The 20,578-nt window shown below is 37.4% G+C and overlaps 1 protein-coding gene and 1 pseudogene across 1 annotated transcript; both read right to left on the bottom strand.

Moving 5' to 3' along the window:
* Positions 1-8,812: 8,812 nt before the first annotated feature.
* On the bottom strand, positions 8,813-9,752 carry LOC136174485 (olfactory receptor 5D13-like; annotated as a pseudogene).
* Positions 9,753-15,942: 6,190 nt separating this feature from the next.
* LOC136174484 (olfactory receptor 5D13-like) lies at positions 15,943-16,893 on the bottom strand. Its single transcript, XM_065944670.1, has one exon. The coding sequence runs from the start codon at positions 16,891-16,893 to the stop codon at positions 15,943-15,945; it is 951 nt and encodes a 316-aa protein (XP_065800742.1).
* Positions 16,894-20,578: the final 3,685 nt, after the last annotated feature.

Genomic DNA, 20,578 nt, shown 5'->3' with positions numbered 1-20,578 from the left:
GAAAAACAAAGATGTCTCTAATAATTTAATTGATAAAATGAGTATTCATTTTAAAGCTCAATTTTAAGAAATGTTGCATACTTCATTATATGTCTAAAAGTTATAAATAATAACCCCTCCATTCAGAAAGTTTTTCAACCTTTCTAGTTTTGCTAAATTTATGTTCATTCTTTCATTCAAATATCAATTCACTGTTCTTATAGCACATTATGTGTTTACTAACTGAAGCCTGAGCATTTAAGCTCTTTTTGTTCCATGGCACTTTGAATAACTTCTGTACTAATAAATCTTATTATCTGTTTGAAGTAACCAACACTAATTACATAAATACCAAATAATTCATACTAACCTCAGTATCATCATGAAGTAAAAACAATAGGTAATAAATATAGAGAAAATCCTAAATCTAGTTTTTTTTTAAAGGCTTCATTAAATGGAGACTAGAGTGTAAAAGAGAAATGATGCATGTTGTAATAGCAGAAGATAGCAGGAAGAAGGCCTGACAATTATAGAGGTCTTAAGGTGGAAAAGGCCATGACTTTTTAGAAGTATTTTTAAGGAAGGAAAAAAGTAAATTCTACCCTCCTAGTACATGTTGGCAGATCTAATAACTAAATTTATATGAAAGAGATTAACGAGAGGAAAACAAATGTTTAATTACGTACATAGATGGAATCCACATAACATGAGAGATTCCAAAGATGGCTAAAAGGAGGTATATATAATCTCATTTTATCTTCACATTTTAACCATATATAACTTTGACAAAGGAGAAAGTGGTAGGAGTCTGAAAATGAACAGGAATAGAAGGTCATTCACCAGGAAGTGAAAAGAGCAAATGTTTGGTAGACAAATGTTTCCTGGGATGCACAGAAACATTGAGTCATAGAGAGAAATTATAACAGAATTTTTTAGCTTCCTCCCTGTTTAGGAGACCTAGTTCATACTATTCTGTAGTCCCCATCTATGATAATAGATCCTTCTTTGAAACATGAGATCTATCTAAATTATTTTAGACAGCTAAGGGCAAGTTTAAAAAGAAAAAACCTTTCTTTGTCATTTGCATCTTAAAAACACTCAGCCCACCCACAGGAAATGCTGCCCACTACCTTTCTGACCCCACCCCCACTGGCTCGCTTTCCCTGCAGCCAGTACCAGCTCCTTCCCTGCCGACCTCCAATCAAACCGTGTAGATTCCTATCATGGCCTCCACACTGCTCTTTTTTTCACCTAGACATTACCCAGAATGATCTCTTGTATATAATAAGTCAGCATCCAAGAGATATGCACGAAATGAATGAATGAATAACCATAAAATGGGGATACCCATAATACCATAGGATTCTTGTGGAGTTTAATAAGAAAATATATGTAAAGTGATTAAAATAGAAGTATTTGGCACCATAAAAAATACTCATCTCAATATAGTTGTCATACTAAAGAGCCATATTCTGGGGTGGCAAAGTTTGCTCTCTTATAGAATCATAGTTTTGAAAACATGGATAAACCTCGAGAGTATTATGTTAAATGAAATAAATCAGACAAAGTAAAGACAAATGCTGTTTATTCTCCTTTATATGGAATCTAAAAAGGTTGAACTCAAAGAACCTGAATAGAACTCAAAGAACCCTCCATGGGCTAGAGGAGTTGGGAGATGGGAATATTGATGTTGATCAGATGGTTCAGATTTTCTGTTATAACATGAATAGTTTCTGGGGATTGAAGGCACAATGCGATGACTATATTTGACAATGCAAATTTGTGCTGGAAATTTGCTCAGAAAATATATCTTAAATTTTCCCAACACAATTGAAAAGTGACAACTATGTGAGGTTTGCTGTTGTTGTTTAGTCCCTAAATTGTGTCCAACTCTTTTATGACCCTGTGGACTTTAACCCACCAGGCCCCCTGTTCATGTGATTTCCCAGGCAAGAATACTGGAGTGGGTTGCCAATACCTTCTCCAGGACATCTTCCCAATGCAGGGATTGAACAAGAATCTCCTGCACTGGCAGGCAATTTTCTTTACCACTGAGTCACCAGAAAAGACCATATGAGGTAATAGATCTGCTTGTTAACCTTATAACTGTTATCATCTCACATAGTATTATCAAAACATACATTATCTACCTTAAGAAAAATGATGATGTCAATTACATCTTAATAAAACTGGGGGGAAAAAGTACAAATGGTTAGGTTATAAAGAGTAATGGAAAGTGCCTTGAAAAACTATATCATTGTGCTTTAATTACCAATAAACAACACTTCTATCATCCCTTCATGTTGAATAATGCCTTTATTCACCTACAGGCCCTTCTAATCTTCCCTACAGCAGCAAGGAAACTGTGTGATTGGGGGAAAATGCAATGAACTAAAATCTGTGTCACAATATTGAACTTTTTAGGGACAGACGACTATTCTAAGAATGTGACCATTTGGGTGGACACTTGCTTCGATACTACTGTTTCAGTGTTACCAGTTAGTGCTGTGTTAGTCACTCAGTTGTGTCCGATTCTTTGCATCCCTACGGACTGTAACTCACCAGGCTCCACTATCCATGGAATTCTCCAGGTAAGAATACTGGAGTGGGTAGCCATTCTCTTCTCCAGGAGGTTTTTCCAACCCAGGAATCAAACTCTAGTCTCCTGCATCACACAGGTATTCTTTATTCCCTTAACTACCACAGAAGACATCAGGGATACCTAGAAACCCATAAATATAGAAGAATTATTGTTGCTTGCTTGAATCTGTTGCATAGAATTTCTCCTAAAACATTTTTTTCTAGTTATTAAAGAACACATTCTCAATGAGACCAGAAATCCATTGAGAGCTAAACTAGATTACATAATTTGTAATAATAGTCTAGCTTCACAAACTCAGTTTTAAATCATTGAAGGGAAGATAGTCTACATGATCTGAAGGAGAAGCCTTGCTTAAGAAGCTAAAATTATGTCTTGGTTAAACAAAATGTAACTGGAGGGACTTTTGAATCCCTGAAGACTCAGAAAAACCTGACAGAATAACTAATTTGAAAGGAATCAGAAGACAGGAACAAGGAAAACGCTATATCCTCAAAATGTGTACCAGAGAAGCCAACAGTGGTGTTAAAGAACTTGAGTACCAGGAATGCTTGTTTCTTGAATTTAATTAGTGCACAGTTATTAGCAATTAGTTACATGGTTTGAGCTTTGCCTTAAGAATATCCCCCACAAGAAAGAACTTTGGTGTCTTAGTATTGGGATCATCACACAAACGAAATATAGAATCTGTCAAAATTCATCAGTAGGAATCCCTTTTTTCAAATTTAGAAATATTCCAATTTCAGTGGTTTTAGTCTGATGAGCACTCTATCTTTATGGAAAGCAGTGGAGGAAGACAGCAAACCAGCAAGCAGAACAAAGAGACAATGAAAGCAAACAAATGTAAAGAAATCCTGTGCACCCCCAAATTGCCAGGTGAGGTTTCTGAATAAATAGGAAAGTACCTGAAGTCTTTCAAGCATAATCTAGTATATGCCTGACACATCTTGCTTAACATCCTCTACAATTAATTAGATAACACACTAGATATGTGGCATTTTATACTAGTAAAATAGATAGTATATAACAATTCCAAAACGTTTTCTTGTTGTCCCTCAAGTCCACTTCTAAAGATTTCCATAAAGAGACCCTGAACATGAGAAATCATGTAAGCATGCAATCATTCATTTTAGAGTTTATGATATAAATAATTGAATATATATTTTTGCATATAAAGAGTGCTTCTTTCCACTAAATTAACATTGAAAATAGCAACATAAGCATGAATAACTGTATGTAAACTAGTAGATGAATGAAATGAATGAATATACATCAGAGGAAAGGAATACAATGCTTCTGTTCAGAATATTTTACATGCAACTGTGTTGATTAAGGTCTTTTTTATGTTTAAAATCTGAGTTTATACAAGAATACATGGTGCTCTCTGAGCAGCGTGAGTCAAGTTGGGTTTTCCTATCTTTATATGGAATTTTTAATTGCTGCAATAAATTTAATGGATGTGCATATGTGTGTATTGTGCATCTCTGTGTTTGCACTATTGTGGAATTAAAACAGTGCACCTTTATTGGAGTTTGTTAAGCATATGTGATAAATGTTGGATGAGTGGGAAAATTTAATCAAGTATAGGACTGAGCTCTGAAGAGATAGGGACAAAAGAATAATAGGAAAAATCTATATCTCTGTCTGGATAATCCCACATGTGAAACCATGTTGTACTCGGTTGCTCAGTCATGTCCAACTCTGTGTGACCCCACGGACTGTAACCCACCAGGCTCCTCCATCCATGGAATTTTTCAGGCAAGAATACTGGAGTGGTTGCCATTTCCTCCTCCAGGGGATCTTTCCCACCCAGGGATCTTTCCCACATCTCCTGTGCCTTCTGTATTGGCAGGTGGATTCTTTACCACTAGCGTATTTGTCACATATTTCTGAGAACAAAATAATTGAAAAATCCAGAGCTCAGGCAGACATAGAAATACACCTTAAATTATTCCAGAGACAACACTGAATGTACCAGAAGATAGAACCACACCCAAGAAAACATCACGAGTTTAGTCACAGGTACTAATATTTTGCAGTATGACTTTCTTAGATGTATTTTACTTGTTCTCAGGTTTTGTTTTGTTTTTCTTTTCACTAAAATAAGAGTGTTCACCTCTAGTAAACAAAGTTGCATCATGTATTTTGGAAAAATCTTAATTCAGTTCAGCTCAGTCACTCAGTAGTGTCCAACTATTTGCAACCCCATGAATCACAGCACACCAGGCCTCCCTGCCCATCACCAATTCCTGGAGGTCACCCAAACTCACGTCCATTGAGTTGGTGATGCCATCTCACCCTCTGTCATCCCCTTCTTCTCCTGCCCTCAAGCATCAGGGTCTTTTCAAATCAGTCAGCTCTTCTCATCAGATGGCCAAAGTATTGGAATCTCAGCTTCAACATCAGTCCTTCCAATGAACCCAGAACTGATCTCCTTTAGGATGGACTGGTTGGATCTCCTTGCAGTCCAAGGAACTCTCAAGAGTCTCCTCCAACACCATAATTCAAAGACATAAATTCTTCGGTGCTCAGCTTTCTTTAAGAGAAGGTAATGGCAACCCACTCCAGTACTCTTGCCTGGAAAATCCCATGGATGGAGGAAAGTGGTAGGCTGCAGTCCATGGGGTGGCTAAGAGTCGGACACGACTGAGTGACTTCACTTTCACTTTTCACTTTCATGCACTGGAGAAGGAAATGGCAACCCACTCCAGTGTTCTTGCCTGGAGAATCCCAGGGACGGGGGAGCCTGGTGGGCTGCCATCTATCAGGTCGCACAGAGTCGGACATGACTGAGTGACTTAGCAGCTGCAGCAGCAAATTTCTTTATAGTCCAACTCTCACATCCATACATGATCACTGGAAAAACCATAGCCTTGACTAGATGGACCCTTGTTGACAAAGTAATGTCTCTGCTTTTTAATATACTGTCTAGGTTGGTCATAACTTTCCTTCCAAGGAGTAAGGGGCTTCTAATCAATCACCATCTGCAGTGACTTTGGAGCCAAAAAAAAATAATAATAATAAAGTCAGCCACTGTTGCCACTGTTCCCCATCTATTTCCACGAAGTAATGGGACCAGATGACATGATCTTAGTTTTCTGAATGTTGAGCGTTAAGCCAACTTTTTCACTCTCCTCTTTCACTTTCATCAAGAGGCTCTTTAGTTCTTCACTTTCTCCCATAAGGGTGGTATCATCTGCATATCTGAGGTTATTGATATTTCTCCAGGCAATCTTGAGTCCAGCTTGTGATTCCTCCAGTCTGCATATCTCATGATGTACTCTGCATATAAGTTAAATAAGCAGGGTGACAATATACAGCCTTGACATGCTCCTTTTCCTATTTGGAACCAGTCTGTTTTTCCATGTCCAGTTCTAACTGTTGCTTCCTGACCTGAATACAGGTTTCTCAAGAGGCAGGTCAGGTGGTCTGGTATTCCCATCTCCTTCAGAGTTTTCCACAATTTATTGTGATCCACACAATCAAATGCTTTGGCATAGTAAATAAAGCAAAAATAGATGCTTTTCTGGAACTGTCTTGCTTTTTTGATGATCCAGTGGATGTTGGCAATTTGATCTCTGGTTCCTCTGCCTTTTCTAAAACCAGCTCGAATATCTGGAAGCTCATGGTTCACATATTGTTGAAGCCTGGCTTAGAGAATTTTGGATAAACTCTTCAGATTTTTTGAAATCTGTATTAGCTTAGAGAGGGCAGGATCTCTAAATTGAACATGACCAGTGTTAATAAACTACATCCAAGGACTATTTGTGAGAGACCCTTTTGATAATGGAAGTGTCATTTCTGTGGTTCTGAAAACTGCAAGAGAGTCAAATGTTTATAGAATATGCAGCTACAGCTAAAGACTTAAAATTAAACAAAGAAATATATTCCAATGTACAGTACTCAGTAAGAGGAGCACTCATATAAGCCTTTGAGTGTATTACTTTTGTCATTATAGCTTTTTAAATTTCATGTGACAACTATATTCATTAAGGAGACATCATCTAAAGTCTTATCCAGGTGAAGAGTTAGCCACCTAATCGTGCCCATCTCTTTGTGATTCCATGGACAGTAGCCAGGCTGCTCTGTCCATGGGATTCTCCAGAAAAGAACACTGGAGTGGTTTGCCATTCCTTCTCCAGGGCATCTTCCTGACCCAGGAATCGAACCTGGGTCTCCTGCATTGCAGAGGGATTCTTTACCATCTGAGCCACCAGGTAAGATATCTTACCTAGGTGAGCACAGTACTAAATATTATGAATTTAGTCAGAAATTTTCATTTCTTTTCATCTTTTACTCATCCAGCAAGTATTCATTGAAGGCCAAAAGTGTTTTCTAGGTAATTTTCTAGGCGTTAGAGATATAAGATACAATAATAATACCAGAAATTTCTACTCTCTTGGAGTGTATAGAGGGAGAAGGAAATGAGACAAATAAATTATTGCATGTATTAAACATATCATCTGTTTCTAAGAAAAAAAGTATTGTTAAGGGGATAAAGATCACTCTTTATCCATGATTATCTCATTATATTAGATTTTTCAGAAAAGAATCTTCTTGTAAGGTGATATTTGAATAGGCACATACATGATTTAATAGGAATATATTTATTAACAGTGGATTGAGCGCTAAAATATTTTGGAGCCTATTAACTTCCTTACAAGGTGTTTCATGTTTTTATATTTCAAGCTATTATGTCAGTGGGGATGTCAGTATATATAGTGTATGTCACTGAGTTCAGTGTGAGGATTGGCCTGGTATGAAACAGACTCTACTTGAACAATCACTTATGAGATTTGGAACTGAGCATCTATAGAGGGCTTCCAGGTGGCCCTAGTGATAAGGTAGCTGCAGGAGACATAAGCGATTCCGGCTCAGTCCCTGCGTCTGGAAGATCCCCTGGAGGAAGCCATGGCAACCAACTCCAATATTCTTGCCTGGAGAATCCCATGGGTAGAGGATCCTGGCGGGCTACAGTCCAGGGTCTCAAAAGAGTCAGACATGAGTGAAATGACTTAGCACACAGCATGCATGTGCTATAGAGAGAAAGGATGATGATATGTGGGAGACACGGGGAGACAGGACTCTGTGATGCCCACAGGTAGAAAGTATCTTTAAAATAGTGACAGAAGTGAAAGCTAGGAAATGATGACTGTGAACTTTCTTAGTTCATTGAATTAGCAAAAGTAAAACAAGATCCAAAAGGGCAGCAGAATATTCATACAAAATGTGTTAACTATGGTGGACTCACAGTAGGCAATACAACTGAAAGGATGAGTGCAAGAAACAGTCTATGCTCAGCTCTAGAATCAGCCAGAAGGATGGAACACAGCTTCTGGGGCACAACAGCTGTGTAAAGCACAGGCTTACCGACAACCAGGAAGCAGTTAAGTACCAACAATACTAAAAATGAGGTGTTGTTTTCTCATTTATTTTTATTAGTTGGAGGCTAATTACTTTACAATATTGTAGTGATTTTGGCCATACACTGACATGAATCAGCCATGGATTTACATGTGTTCCCCACCCCGATCCCCCCTCCCACCTCCCTTTTTTTTTTTTTTTTTTTTTAAGAATTGTGTGTGGTTTAGGAGGAAAGAGAGAGAAACAGAAGTCACACACCCTCCTTCCCTGTGTGTCTCTGTGTATCTTTTTCTGTCTTATAAGGACACTCTCATTGGATTTTGGGTTCACTTTAAGCTCATCTTGACTCTTACCTTAATTACATCTGCAAAGATCTTATTTCCAAATAAGGTGACATTCTGAGTTTTGGGTGACATGGATATTTGGGAGACACTATTCACCCACAGTGCTTCAATGTTGGCTCAGAAGGTGAAGAATCTCCCTGAAATGCAGGAAACCCAAGTTCAGTCCCTGGGTCAGGAAGATCCCCTGGAGAAGGCAATGGCTACCCACTCCAGTATTCTTGCCTGGAGACTTCCACGGACAGAAGAACCTGGCAGGCTACAGTTCATGGGGTGGCAAAGAGTCAGACATGACTGAACAACTCACAGCTTCACTTTGCATACACTCACAACACATATCATTTTACACATGATATACAGCTATTTTATTTGACATTGAACTGAACAGAACCTAAGAGATCAAATGGACAATTTATGACTCTAAATTTATGATCTAGTGAGTTGACTGCATAATTTGAGTCATCATCTCTACAAGAAGATTTAATTAACGCTATGTAATAGATCAAATTTCTTTTGGAAATATATATCTTCAACCAAATTGTATTAAGTGATTCATTAATTTCCTGCCACTCTCTTTTACATCTTTGTTCCTGAGGCTATAGATCAGAGGGTTCAGCATGGGACTCACCACTGTATAAAATACAGAACCTACTTTGACCATGAGCCACGAGTTTTTGGACCCGGGTACACAATAAAGGAACAGGATAGTCCCATGGAACACGGTGAGGGCGGTCAGATGGGAGGCACAAGTAGAGAAGGCTTTTTGGCACCCCCCAGCAGAGGGCATTTTTCTGATAGTGGCAAAGATGGAAATAAAAATAGTGAGGATAATTGCCAGGCTGGCCACCTCATTGAATATGGCGATGGCACAACAGAGCACTTGGCTGATGAAGGAGTCAGAGCAGGAGACGGAGACAGTGACAGAGTGCTCACAGAGGAAATTATTTATGATGCTAGACCCACAGAAGGATGTCGCCAGGAGAGAGCAGGTGAGTGTCAGGGAGGAGACCGCACCCCACGTGTAGGGGCCGGCCACTAGCGATGCACAGAGCTTTGGGGACATGACCCCTGGATAGAGTAGAGGCTTAAAACGGCCACAAATCGGTCATGGGCCATCACTGCCAACATGAACGCCTCTGCCACTGCGAACATACAACCGAGAAGAGCTGCGAGATGCATCCCGTGAAAGAGATGGTTCTGTCTTCCACAGCCAAATTCTCCAAGAGTTTGGGTGTAACTGTGGTGGAATAGCAGGAATCAACAAAGGACAAGTGACCGAGAAGAAAGTGCATGGGGGCGTGGAGTCTGGGACTGATCCTGATGGCGATCATGCCCAGGTCCCCCACCGCGGTGAATGCATAGACGGTGAGCAAAACCAAGAACAAGGGAACCTGGAGGTCGGGGTGCTCTGAGAAGCCCGAGAGGGGGAGTGTGGCTCCGGCACTCTGATTTCCTTCAGCAAACCACATAATTGTTGGAGAAAATCTGAGACAGTGATAATAAAATAATAACAATGATAATGATGACGGTGCATGGATATCACATTTATCGTGCAGCAGACATTGTGTTAAAATATTGGTACCTTCGTTTTGACCACTAAATAAGACTTTGAATTTCAAAACAAGCAGTCTCATATTTTACAAAGGGAAATGGAAGCGTATATGATTTAAGACACGTGTTTGAATTAACACAGCCTGCTCGTGATGAGTTAGGTTTGAAGGTGATCATGAGTGACAGAAATTGAATTTAGTTTAGAGTTAGACATATTTCTTTAGTGTTGTAAAAAAACATGTTTTTCTCAGTTCCACCAATCTGAAGGTCTGTGCTGTTTAGTGGGAGTAACATAACAATAAATGAAAACATAGCACTCAAATTCATTTTAAAAAGCAGGAGGAGTAATAGTTTTAGAGGCCGTAGTACTTCTATTCTTATGTTTAAACAGAAGATCATTGAAAAGGCAGAGGTCATGAGTCACCACAGTAATTTTCACATTTTGGAAAACATAAATGCACAATGAAGGAAATAAAGCCCTAACTTCAGATTTTCCAATGATTCCAGTCTGATGGTAAAATTATTGGCTTTGTGTTCAGTGCAGCAATCTGGTAAAGTAATGAAGTTTATTATAATTCGTGGTGCCCTCACGTCTGCTTTCTTTCCCATTTGACTATTTATCGTTTGTCTCACATAGTGCCATTGATGTCACTCATTGTCTCACTGATGCTCTCAATGCAGTCTTTTAAATTCTTTGATCAATATCTCTTAACTTGCTATCAATATTTTTAATCTAATCAATTTATTAGGAATATTATAGCATTCAGTGCTTATAGAATATCTGAATTACAGAGTAGCTTAAAATATATTTTGCTCAACTCTTTCACATTCTATACTGTTTCTCAAGAAAATCAGAGAATACAGTAATAAACACAAGTGGTTACATGATCACCCTCAACACTTCTGGTGACAGGAATATTGAGTTTGATTAAAATAATCTTGCTTTGAGTCATACAATCATTATTTGTATGCATTATTTTGAGAAAGCAAAAGCATCTTGTACTGGTAAGCAGTTTGTAACAATAGAAGTATATTTATTTAGCAAAGATTTTAAAATAAGTTAACCAATAACAAGCACACATCTGAAATATTCATTATTAAAGGGACTATCAGTTCAACTCTCATAAACACAGATGCAATTTTAGTTTTGTCTGACCATGTGAAGGGAGAAATTATTCATTATTTCTTGAATAGCTTTATGGCACTTTTGAGACTCAAAAAATGTTTTTGCTATATGCAGAAAAGGGAATCGGTGGGAAGTGGAAAAGAGCTAATGACAGACACACTGGCACAATGAAAGAAGCAAGGAGCTGGAAACTCAGATTTAGATTCAGTTCCAAGCTTTGGCATTCACTGTATGATCTTTGGTGAATCACTCAAATTTTATGAGCCTCAACTTCTTTATCAGTAATAATGACATGATCATATATATTTTATATGTGTATAAGTATTAAGTTAGGAAATGACATTAATATAATTAGCACAAAGTCTGACTGTCGTGCAGTTTAAAATATATAGGTTTTCCCACCCTCATCCATTTTAATTCTTAATACGCTGAATAACTGGTATTATTTTTAAACACATATTAATTTAAACAATCTAAGAAACAGATCAAGGTTCAAAGCTGGCAGCAACAATAGTGCAGGAACAGTCTGTGATGTCGAAGAGTAGCTCAGCTCTTTATCTGAACTTCCTCTCGGCCCAGTCCATGCTAATCCATCGATCACTATCCTTCAATAAATTGTCTCTGTTTCCCCTGCTTTCTCATTATCATCTGACCCTTATTAGTCATCCCTTTTTAATCTCGTGGTCACCTAGGCTCAGCCAGCTTCCCTGAGCTGCTGCTGCCCTGCACTGTGAGAAAATCAGTTTCTCCATCTCTTGGTTACTGTGGCTGTTATGGCAATTTCTGACTCTTTAAACTTTAATTTCTCCATATTAACTAATTTATCAAGTCTAAATTTCTCTGCTTGGTTTTACCTAAACCCTTATCCTAGCTATATTCTTCAAATTTCAACCTTCTTTAATCAAGTCAGTATTCTCAGAATATGATGCCTGTAATTTCCTCTTTTCTTGCATACTGATGCAGCACTTGAACAATATATAAAGCATTTCATGCAAATCACTATCACCAGGACACTTTCCTTTTCACTTCAGCCGTATTTTCCATACCCTTGACATACCTGCAGACATTACTGTCAGAAAAATGGAATTGTATATTATGGGGTTCATTATTATTTTATACATATGATTCTTACCTTCTTTCGGCTCAATTTTGAGGCATTGAGGAATTCCCAGGCATTATAATATTCTTTTAAAAAATTTCACTGTGACTACTCTGAGAAGCACAGTGTGGATACTCTCAAAGCAAAATCCAGGATGATACCCCAGTGATGGGGGAGGAGATCAAAGCTCAGCCTTCCGGAAAATGGACTTGGAAGACATTATTGCACAAAGACTGACAGCGTGTCCACTGCTTTAGAGGTTTCAGGATCTCAGTGTTTCCCAAAGGAGAGAAAAGGAACAAGATGGATCGTCCCACCTGAAAGCAACTCACCTGAAGATCCCGTTTCTACTATTAATTGTCTCCAGGGGAGTTCCCACTCAGAATTCAAACATCATGTAAAACATTAAGGAGTTAATCAATATAGGAGGAGCCCACAAAAATTTAATGTGACTGGAATATACTTCTTTCTTAGTATCCAGGAAAACTCAGAGAAAAGAAGAAACAGAGAGAGAGAGAGATTTGGAAGCTGAATCTGATTCCTATGAACAAAACGTAGGGCTTATGTGTGCTTCTGTGACCTTGGGGATTTAGACCGTAGACAGTATTTCTTGAGTTATTTATTTTTATATCACACATCAATAAATTAGCTTGAATATTTTTTTCATGTGGCAATTTGCAAGAAGGTAGTTCCTTCTGAATCACTGGAGATGGCACCTCAAATAGTCCATTTCATGAATTTCTTTAAAAATAATTATATAAAAAAATATGTGAGCTGAATAAGAAAACTTGATGACTACAATAAAACCCAAAATGAAAGATAAACAAGCAAAAATGAAACTGTTCAGACATATTAACTGCTATTATATATATTTACTGTGTGATTTTTCTTTCCCATTCTGTGTCTGAAGTGCATGTGTTTTGAGATGTATAAGCAATATAACTTGGTCTCTGATTTTGTTGCTTAACTTAAATAAATATTATTGTCTTCAAAAACAGTGATGTTCTTTACTGAAACTAAATTGTGTTTTCTTCTAAATATAAGCAATCCACACTTTCAAATTTATATTAATACAATTAAATAATACAGTGTCTTAAAAATGGAAAATGCATTTTGGAAACGTTTAAATCTCTAAAACCTCTGAGTGTCAATCAATCCATTGGTTCTACTATACTGAAATATCACAGTTAGATCCACTGTCTTGCCTGGTGGCTCAGTGGTAAAAAAAAGAAAAAAAAAATCACCTGCAGTGCAGGAGATGTAGGTTCTACCCCTGCCTGGAGTCAGGAATAACCCTTAGTACAGAAAATGGCCACCCACTCCAGTATTCTTGCCTGGGAAATCTGGTGGACAGAGAAGCCTGGTGGGCTGCAGTCCATGGATACGCAAAAGATTTGGACACAATTTAGCGACTAAACAGCAGCAAAAAATGCTTCCCCTAGGCTCCTGACAACCTGACCAACACTTGCCAGGCTCTACCAGGAAGGGATAACACACCAGAGGCTGTTTCCCACCAGGCACAGAATTATTGTACATAGTGTGGTCTTGATCCAAAATCCCAGGTCTGCATGGCTATTCTCTCACTGAGACAGGATTGAGTCCATGAGGCATCTTCCCCCCATTGCTGACCCCTCTGTACCCTGGACTACTTTGGAGCCAGTATCTACACCCTAGTCACCCAGAGCTAGCAACCTTGTTGGATATTAGTTTTCCATGCTGCACAACAAACTGCCACCAACTTTGAGGCTGAAACTGCTATCACGGTTTCTGCAGCATCATAGTCGGGAAGTGCTTGTGCAGCTTCACAAGATACTGGTGAACTATTCTCAAAGTTATTTAACCCCGTACTCTTACCTGAAATGCATAAGCATTTAACTTGCTCCACATTTTCAGCAGTATTTGAATCTCTTATTCATTTTAAATATTCTAAATGGAGTAGAGTAGTTTCTCCTTGTGGTTTAAGTTTTAATTTTAATAAGAATGTCATTGATGACTAGCTATGCTTAGTATTTTTTCATGTGTTTATTTGTGTGTTCTGTTTTGTCAAATGTGTGCTCAGACAGTTCATCAAAACTTTAAGTAGGTTTTCTTCTTGTATTGAGTATAAAGACTTCCTCTGTAGGTTTTACACTGAAATCATTTATCAAATATAAGTTTTGCAAATACTTACTCACAATCTATGGCTTGTATTTTCACTTTATTAATGGTGTCATTTATGCTTAAGAAACTTTAACCAAATATTTTAATGGCAATGAAGCGCTTTTTATTGTTTTTTAAAAATCCATCCTTTTTATGTTCATTCAAAAAAACTATCATCCTAACTTATGAAAGATTTCTTCTGTTTTATGCTAAATATTTTTTAGTTTTCATTTTTATGTCTACATCTATGATTCATTCATCTATGATTCCTTGGAAGGAAAGCTATGACAATCCTAGACAGTGTATTAGAAAGCAGATAAACACCGATACAGTATACTAACGCATATATATGGCATTTAAAAAGATGATAATGATAACCCTATATGCAGGACAGAAAAAGAGACACAGATGTACAGAACAGACTTTTGGACTCTATGGGAGAAGGCGAGGGTGGGATGATCTGAGAGAATAGCATCGAAACATGTATATTATCAAGTGTGAAACAGATCACCAGCCCAGGTTGGATGCATGAGACAAGTGCTCAGGGCTGGTGCACTGGGAAGACCCAGAGGGATGGGATGGGGAGGCAGGTGGGAGGGGGGATCAGGATGGGGAACACATGTAAATCCATGGCTGATTCATGTCAATGTATGGCAAAAACCACTACAATATTGTAAAGTAATTAGCCTCCAACTAATCAAAATAAATGAAAAAATAAAATAATTTTTTAAAAAGCACAGAGCCATCACTTTGTTGTCAAAGGTCCATATAGTCCAAGTTATGGTTTTTCCAGTAATCATGTATAGATGTGTGTGTGTTGGACCGTAAAGAAGGCTGAGTACCAAATTGTTGCTTTCAAATTGTGGTGCTGGAGAAAACTCTTGAGAGTCCCTTGAACAGCAAGGAGATCAAACCAGGTCAATCCTACAGGAGATCAACCCTGAATTCTCATTGGAAGGACTGAGGCTGAAGCTGAAGCTCCAACACTTTGGCCACCAGATGAGAAGACTTGACTCATTGGAAAAGACCCTGATGCTGGGAAATGTTGAGGGCAGGCAGAGAAGTGGGCAACAGAGGATGAGACAGTTGGATAACTTCACTGACTTAATGGACATGAGTATGAGCAAACTCTGTGATATAGTGAAAGACAGATTGCTGTCATGCATGCCTAAACACTTTAGTCTAAGACAGCATTTGGTCATTGTATGATTGGAATAATTGTGTTGTTGGTTGGTTAGTCATATTTTATTGTTATTGTGTATTTGATTGATTAGTTCTTAGAGTCTATGTTGCCCTCCTGTCTTTAATTTTCCCAGACTTGTGTTTTGAAGAGGATGTCATAAACAGTTTTATTCATTCTTTGTATGAAGCTTGAACTTTCTCCTTAATCATTTTTCTTATGTTGTACATGCCAACTTGGCCAAAGCAGAAAAAAATAGCTTATTTCATCATATACCCATAAACTTTTAATACATTTGAATTCACTCAAATAATTTATAAATACTACAAAAAGCAGTCATTTTTTTAAAATTTTGGTTTACATATGGTTTACAGCTATTTTACTAAACATTGATGTATGCAAAAATCAACAATCATCAATAAGATGTTATCCTGCCATAGATAAATTAATTTAGAGTGTATTTATCAAAAGATTTGAATCATCAATTACACTGCAAGAATAGAACAATCTGTAGCATAGGATATCAATTTTTTTTTCAGAAATAAAATAATGACTTTAAAAATGTTATGTGGAGTGACAAAGCGGTTTTGTGAAAAGTAATCTTGTGAATGTATTTTTTACTTCTTTGTTCCTCAAGCTGTAGATCAAGGGGTTCAGCATAGGAGTCAGTACTGTGTAGAACACAGAAGTCACTTTGACTGTGAGCCAAGAAGTTTTGGGGTTAGGGATGCAGAAAAGGAAAAGGATGGTTCCATGGAAGATGCTGATGGCTGTCAGGTGGGAAGCACAGGTGGAGAAGGTTTTCCAGCGCCCACTTGCAGAAGGCATCCCCATAACAGTGATAAAAATGAACATATAGGACATCAGAATAATCACCAGGCTGCTCGCCTCATTGAATATGGCAATAATAGAGCATAACATCTGACTGATATAGGGATCTGAGCAGGAGATGGAAACAATTACAGAGTGGTCACAGATAAAATTATTTATGGTGCTAGACTTGCAATAGGATAACGCGAGAAGAAAGTGTGTAAGTGTCATGGAGCACACTACACCCCAGGAGTAAGAGCCAGCCACCAAGAGAGCACAGCGCTTCGGGGACATCGCAGCAGCATAGAGCAAGGGGCTGCAGACTGCCACGAAGCGGTCATAGGCCATCGCTGCTAACATGAACGTTTCTGCTACTCCAAATAGGCAAGTGAAACAAAATTGCGCTATGCAACCAGAGAAAGAGATAGTTCTGTCCTCCGCAATCAAATTCTCCAACAGTTTGGGTGTAACTACAGTAGAAAAACAGAAATCGACAAAGGACAAGTGACTAAGGAAAAAGTACATGACCGTGTGGAGTTTTGAATTGACCTTGATAATTATGATCATGCCTAAATTCCCCACCACAGTGACTGTGTAGATAGACAAGAAAACAAGGAAAAGTGGGACCCGGAGTTCTGGATATTCTGAAAAGCCCAGGAGAATAAATGTGGGTATGATACTCTGATTTCCTTCTGATAGCAGCATGATTCCTGTTGAACAAAGGACCAAACATTATTCCTTAAAAACAGAAATGAATAGAAAAGAGAAACAGAGAAGGCAGAAGCTTCATGTTTCTATGGAGTTGGTATATATTCTCCGAGTATGGTCCTCAAACCACCAGCAGCAGGGACACCTTAGACTACGTTAGGGATGCAAATTCTCAAGCCCCGTCTCCAACATCCTGAATCAAAACCCCTGGAATGGAGCCCACAATTTGTGATTTATCCAGCCCTCCAGGTGATTTAAGATGCATGATAAATTATGAGAACCACTAAAATACAGACTATTCATCCTATCGTTTAAAATTTAGCCCTTCATTAGTATGTTTAATATACAACTAAAATATAAATTTGGAACACAAGATAAATTGTAAATCACAAGATTTTGAGATGCCAAAAAGAAGCAGAGTACTTTGTTATGGTTCTAAGGATCAAGGAGATCACATGATGTGTAAAAGGTGCCATATAAATCTTAGTATAATTTTCTTTATATTCTAGTCATATTAAGAATTAAGCACCCATAAAGTTTGTGAATTGGCATAAATCTTAAGTTGTAACTAGTTTATGCCTTCCATCTTGTGCTTAAATTTATTATAGAATCTTATTCATGAAATAATCATGCACCTTCCATAAGAACCTACATTAAGGTTATACTGCCTCCTGGGATAATTTTCAGGTTTTTATATTGACATTTTGCTTAACATTGATTCAGTCATTAATTGAATCTAATTAACTTATATTAATTATTTGTAAATGTGATTTTAGATAATCTATTTTAATATATAAGGCTTCCACAGTGACTTAATGGTAAAGAATCCACCTTCAATGTAGGAGACACAGGTTTAATTCCTGGGTGGGGAAGATTCCCTGGAGAAGAAAATGGCAACCCACCCCAGTTTTGCTGCGGGCCTCCCTGATGCCTGAGTCAGTAAATAATCCACCTGCAATGCAGGAGACCTGAATTCAATCCCTAGGTCGGGAAGATCCCCTGGAGAAGGAGATGGCAACCCACTCCAGTATGACTTAGCAGCTAAACCTTTTTGATATATATCTAAAATTATAAATGAGTGTTAGTTGCTCTCTTGTGTCTGACTCTTTGAAAAACAACGGGTTCTAGCCCACCAGGTTTCTCTGTACCTGTGATTCTCCAGGTAAGAATACTGGAGTGGATTTCCATTCCGTTCTCCAGGGGATCTTCCCAACTCAGAGATCAAACCCAGGTCTACTGCAGACAGATTCTTTACAGTCTCAGCCACCAATATATAATTAAATATATAATATAAAAAATATATATGATGTTATGAGAAACAAAAGGATATAACATATTTATAAATTATATATAATTGATTATTATACTTGCCAACAATAATTTTATACTAAATGCATTCAAGATGCAGTGAAAACTACAAATTTTCTCTACCAATGAGTAAACCTCTGTTACAAGGCAAACTTGGAGAAGATGGGGAAGCAAGAGCTGCAATGCCTTAAAATGAATGACCCCAAGATACGAACATAAAACTTCAGTAAAATTAGATGGATGGTCTGTTTCATCTTAGTTTTGTCCAGATCAAGTGTCAGGCTACGAACTCAGCTCCATGAAGGCCTACTTGATACAAACAACCCTAGGCATAAATAATATGTCATCAGAATATTTTTTCCAATCGCAGGAGGGACAGGGCAGATACACTGCAAATATCCATTATTATTCAGACTACTTTAATAAATGGCTTTCCTTCAACATTTGAAAATATTAGCAACACCCCGGTATATTAGGAAGACTGGAACCACTGTTTTAGTTTACTGATGCAATACTCACATCAATAACGAAACAGACTGAAAACTTGATTTAGTGTTCAACCTTAGCAATTTCAAATGATTTTGGAGAAAGTCAGTGGATTAATGGTAGGTTTGTACTCAAATTGGAACTAGGTTTATAGAATTACAGAATTCTGTGTATTTTTGCAATTTCCCTATTGCTCATTGCTTCCAGTTTCAGTAATACAAATCTTAATTGTCAAAACCACTTCATGCCATGTTAGTGCAAATTAAAATGTTTCTGATCATAGAAAGGGATCATCTATAGCTTGTGGAGTAGTCTATATGAGCTGTAGCTCCATCTTTTCCACTTAATTTGAAAGATACAGAAAGAAACATGAACTGACCTGAAACCAGATGTTCTTGATTAATTTACTGAGAATTTCTTTTTAGGATTAATGAATCTCAGGTATATTTCTTCTCAGTATTCAAACATTCTTTAAGATATTAAAAGACTTCAGGCTTGCCAAAATGGTAGTATATTTCAATGAGCATGGCAGTAAAATGGCATTTTATTTCTAGGGACATTAGAAATATCAAAAAATACAAAGAAAAAGTTAAAAGCTGAACTCACAGTCTAAATTCTGCCAAACCCTGGGTCTTATATTTCCCCCCATGACCATGAATATATGAAGTACACAGAATTGTAATTGGAGTAATACCCAGTGGACCACAAACCATTTAATTAGGTGAGACACTGTCTCTTGTGTCATTTTAGTGGATGCATTTTCTTCTAAATCATTAAAGATAATTACACCACCACATCTATCCCATTAATTACTTTTTTTGATATTGAACTTTTGAAACAACAGGTATTCATCAAATAAACATGAAATGTAGACTTTGAAATATGAAAAAAAGATATAGAAATAATTGTTATTAACTGCATGTCAAATCCAGCATTCAAGTTTATAGTAGAGAAACTTGACCAGCTCTGCCTTAAGCAAAAGATAAAGGTGGTCTTCTCCAGTGATGTAATATGGATATCATTCACCCTGATATGATGTCATGAGAAAAGCTTCACCTCTGTGGTAAAACCATACTGAAAATCTACAATACCAGTTTAACGTGAGAGAATCATTAGGTAAACCCATATCCGGAAACATTCTTCAGAATACCTCACCAATATTCCTTAGAATTGTCAAAGTCAAGAAAAAATAAGAAAGGAGTGAAACACTGTTTCAGACCAGAGGATACTGAGGAGATGTGAAAATTAATCCAATATGGCACCCCGGATTACATCTCAGAAAGGAAAGAGTGTATTAGCGGGAAAAAACAAACCAGATGGAATCTAAATAAAATTTAAATTTTAGTCATCATAATATACCATTAATTCTTTCTTAAATTTTATTTTATTGCATAAGAGCACAATATGAGATCTACCCTCTTAAGATATTTTTAAGCGTACAATACACTACTGTTGACAACACATATAATTTTGTACAGTACACTGTGTGTGTCTTGCTAAATTGAAACTTCTTGACCATTGATTCGTAAATTCCCGCTTCTCTCTCCACTAGCCTCTGATAACTATTATTCCACTCCTTGATTATGATATATCATATAAGTGGAATCCTGCAGTATTTGTCTTTCTATGACTGACATTTTCATTTAGCATAATGTCTTCAAGTTTCATCCAAGTAGTCACATATTACACAATTTCCATCTTTTTAAAGGTCAGATTGTATTCCTCTGTTTACATATGCACCACTCTTTTCTTTTATCCAACTATCTGTCCATAGACATTTCAGTTGTTTCCACACCCTGGCTATTGTGAATGGTTCTACAGTGAGTGTGGGAATGCTAAAATATTTTTGAAAGCTTGACCTCAAATTTATAGGATAATACCCATAAGA

Source organism: Muntiacus reevesi, chromosome 9, assembly GCF_963930625.1.
Source record: "Muntiacus reevesi chromosome 9, mMunRee1.1, whole genome shotgun sequence".
In the NCBI taxonomy this organism is placed as follows: Eukaryota; Metazoa; Chordata; class Mammalia; order Artiodactyla; family Cervidae; genus Muntiacus; species Muntiacus reevesi.
Note: the sequence above shows the minus strand (reverse complement) of the source record. Positions and strands in the feature narration are given on the sequence as shown.

What these genes read in the sequence shown, in the direction of transcription:
- LOC136174484 (XM_065944670.1), bottom strand. Translation starts at nt 16,893, where the DNA reads ATGCTGCTATCAGAAGGAAATCAGAGTATCATACCCACATTTATTCTC.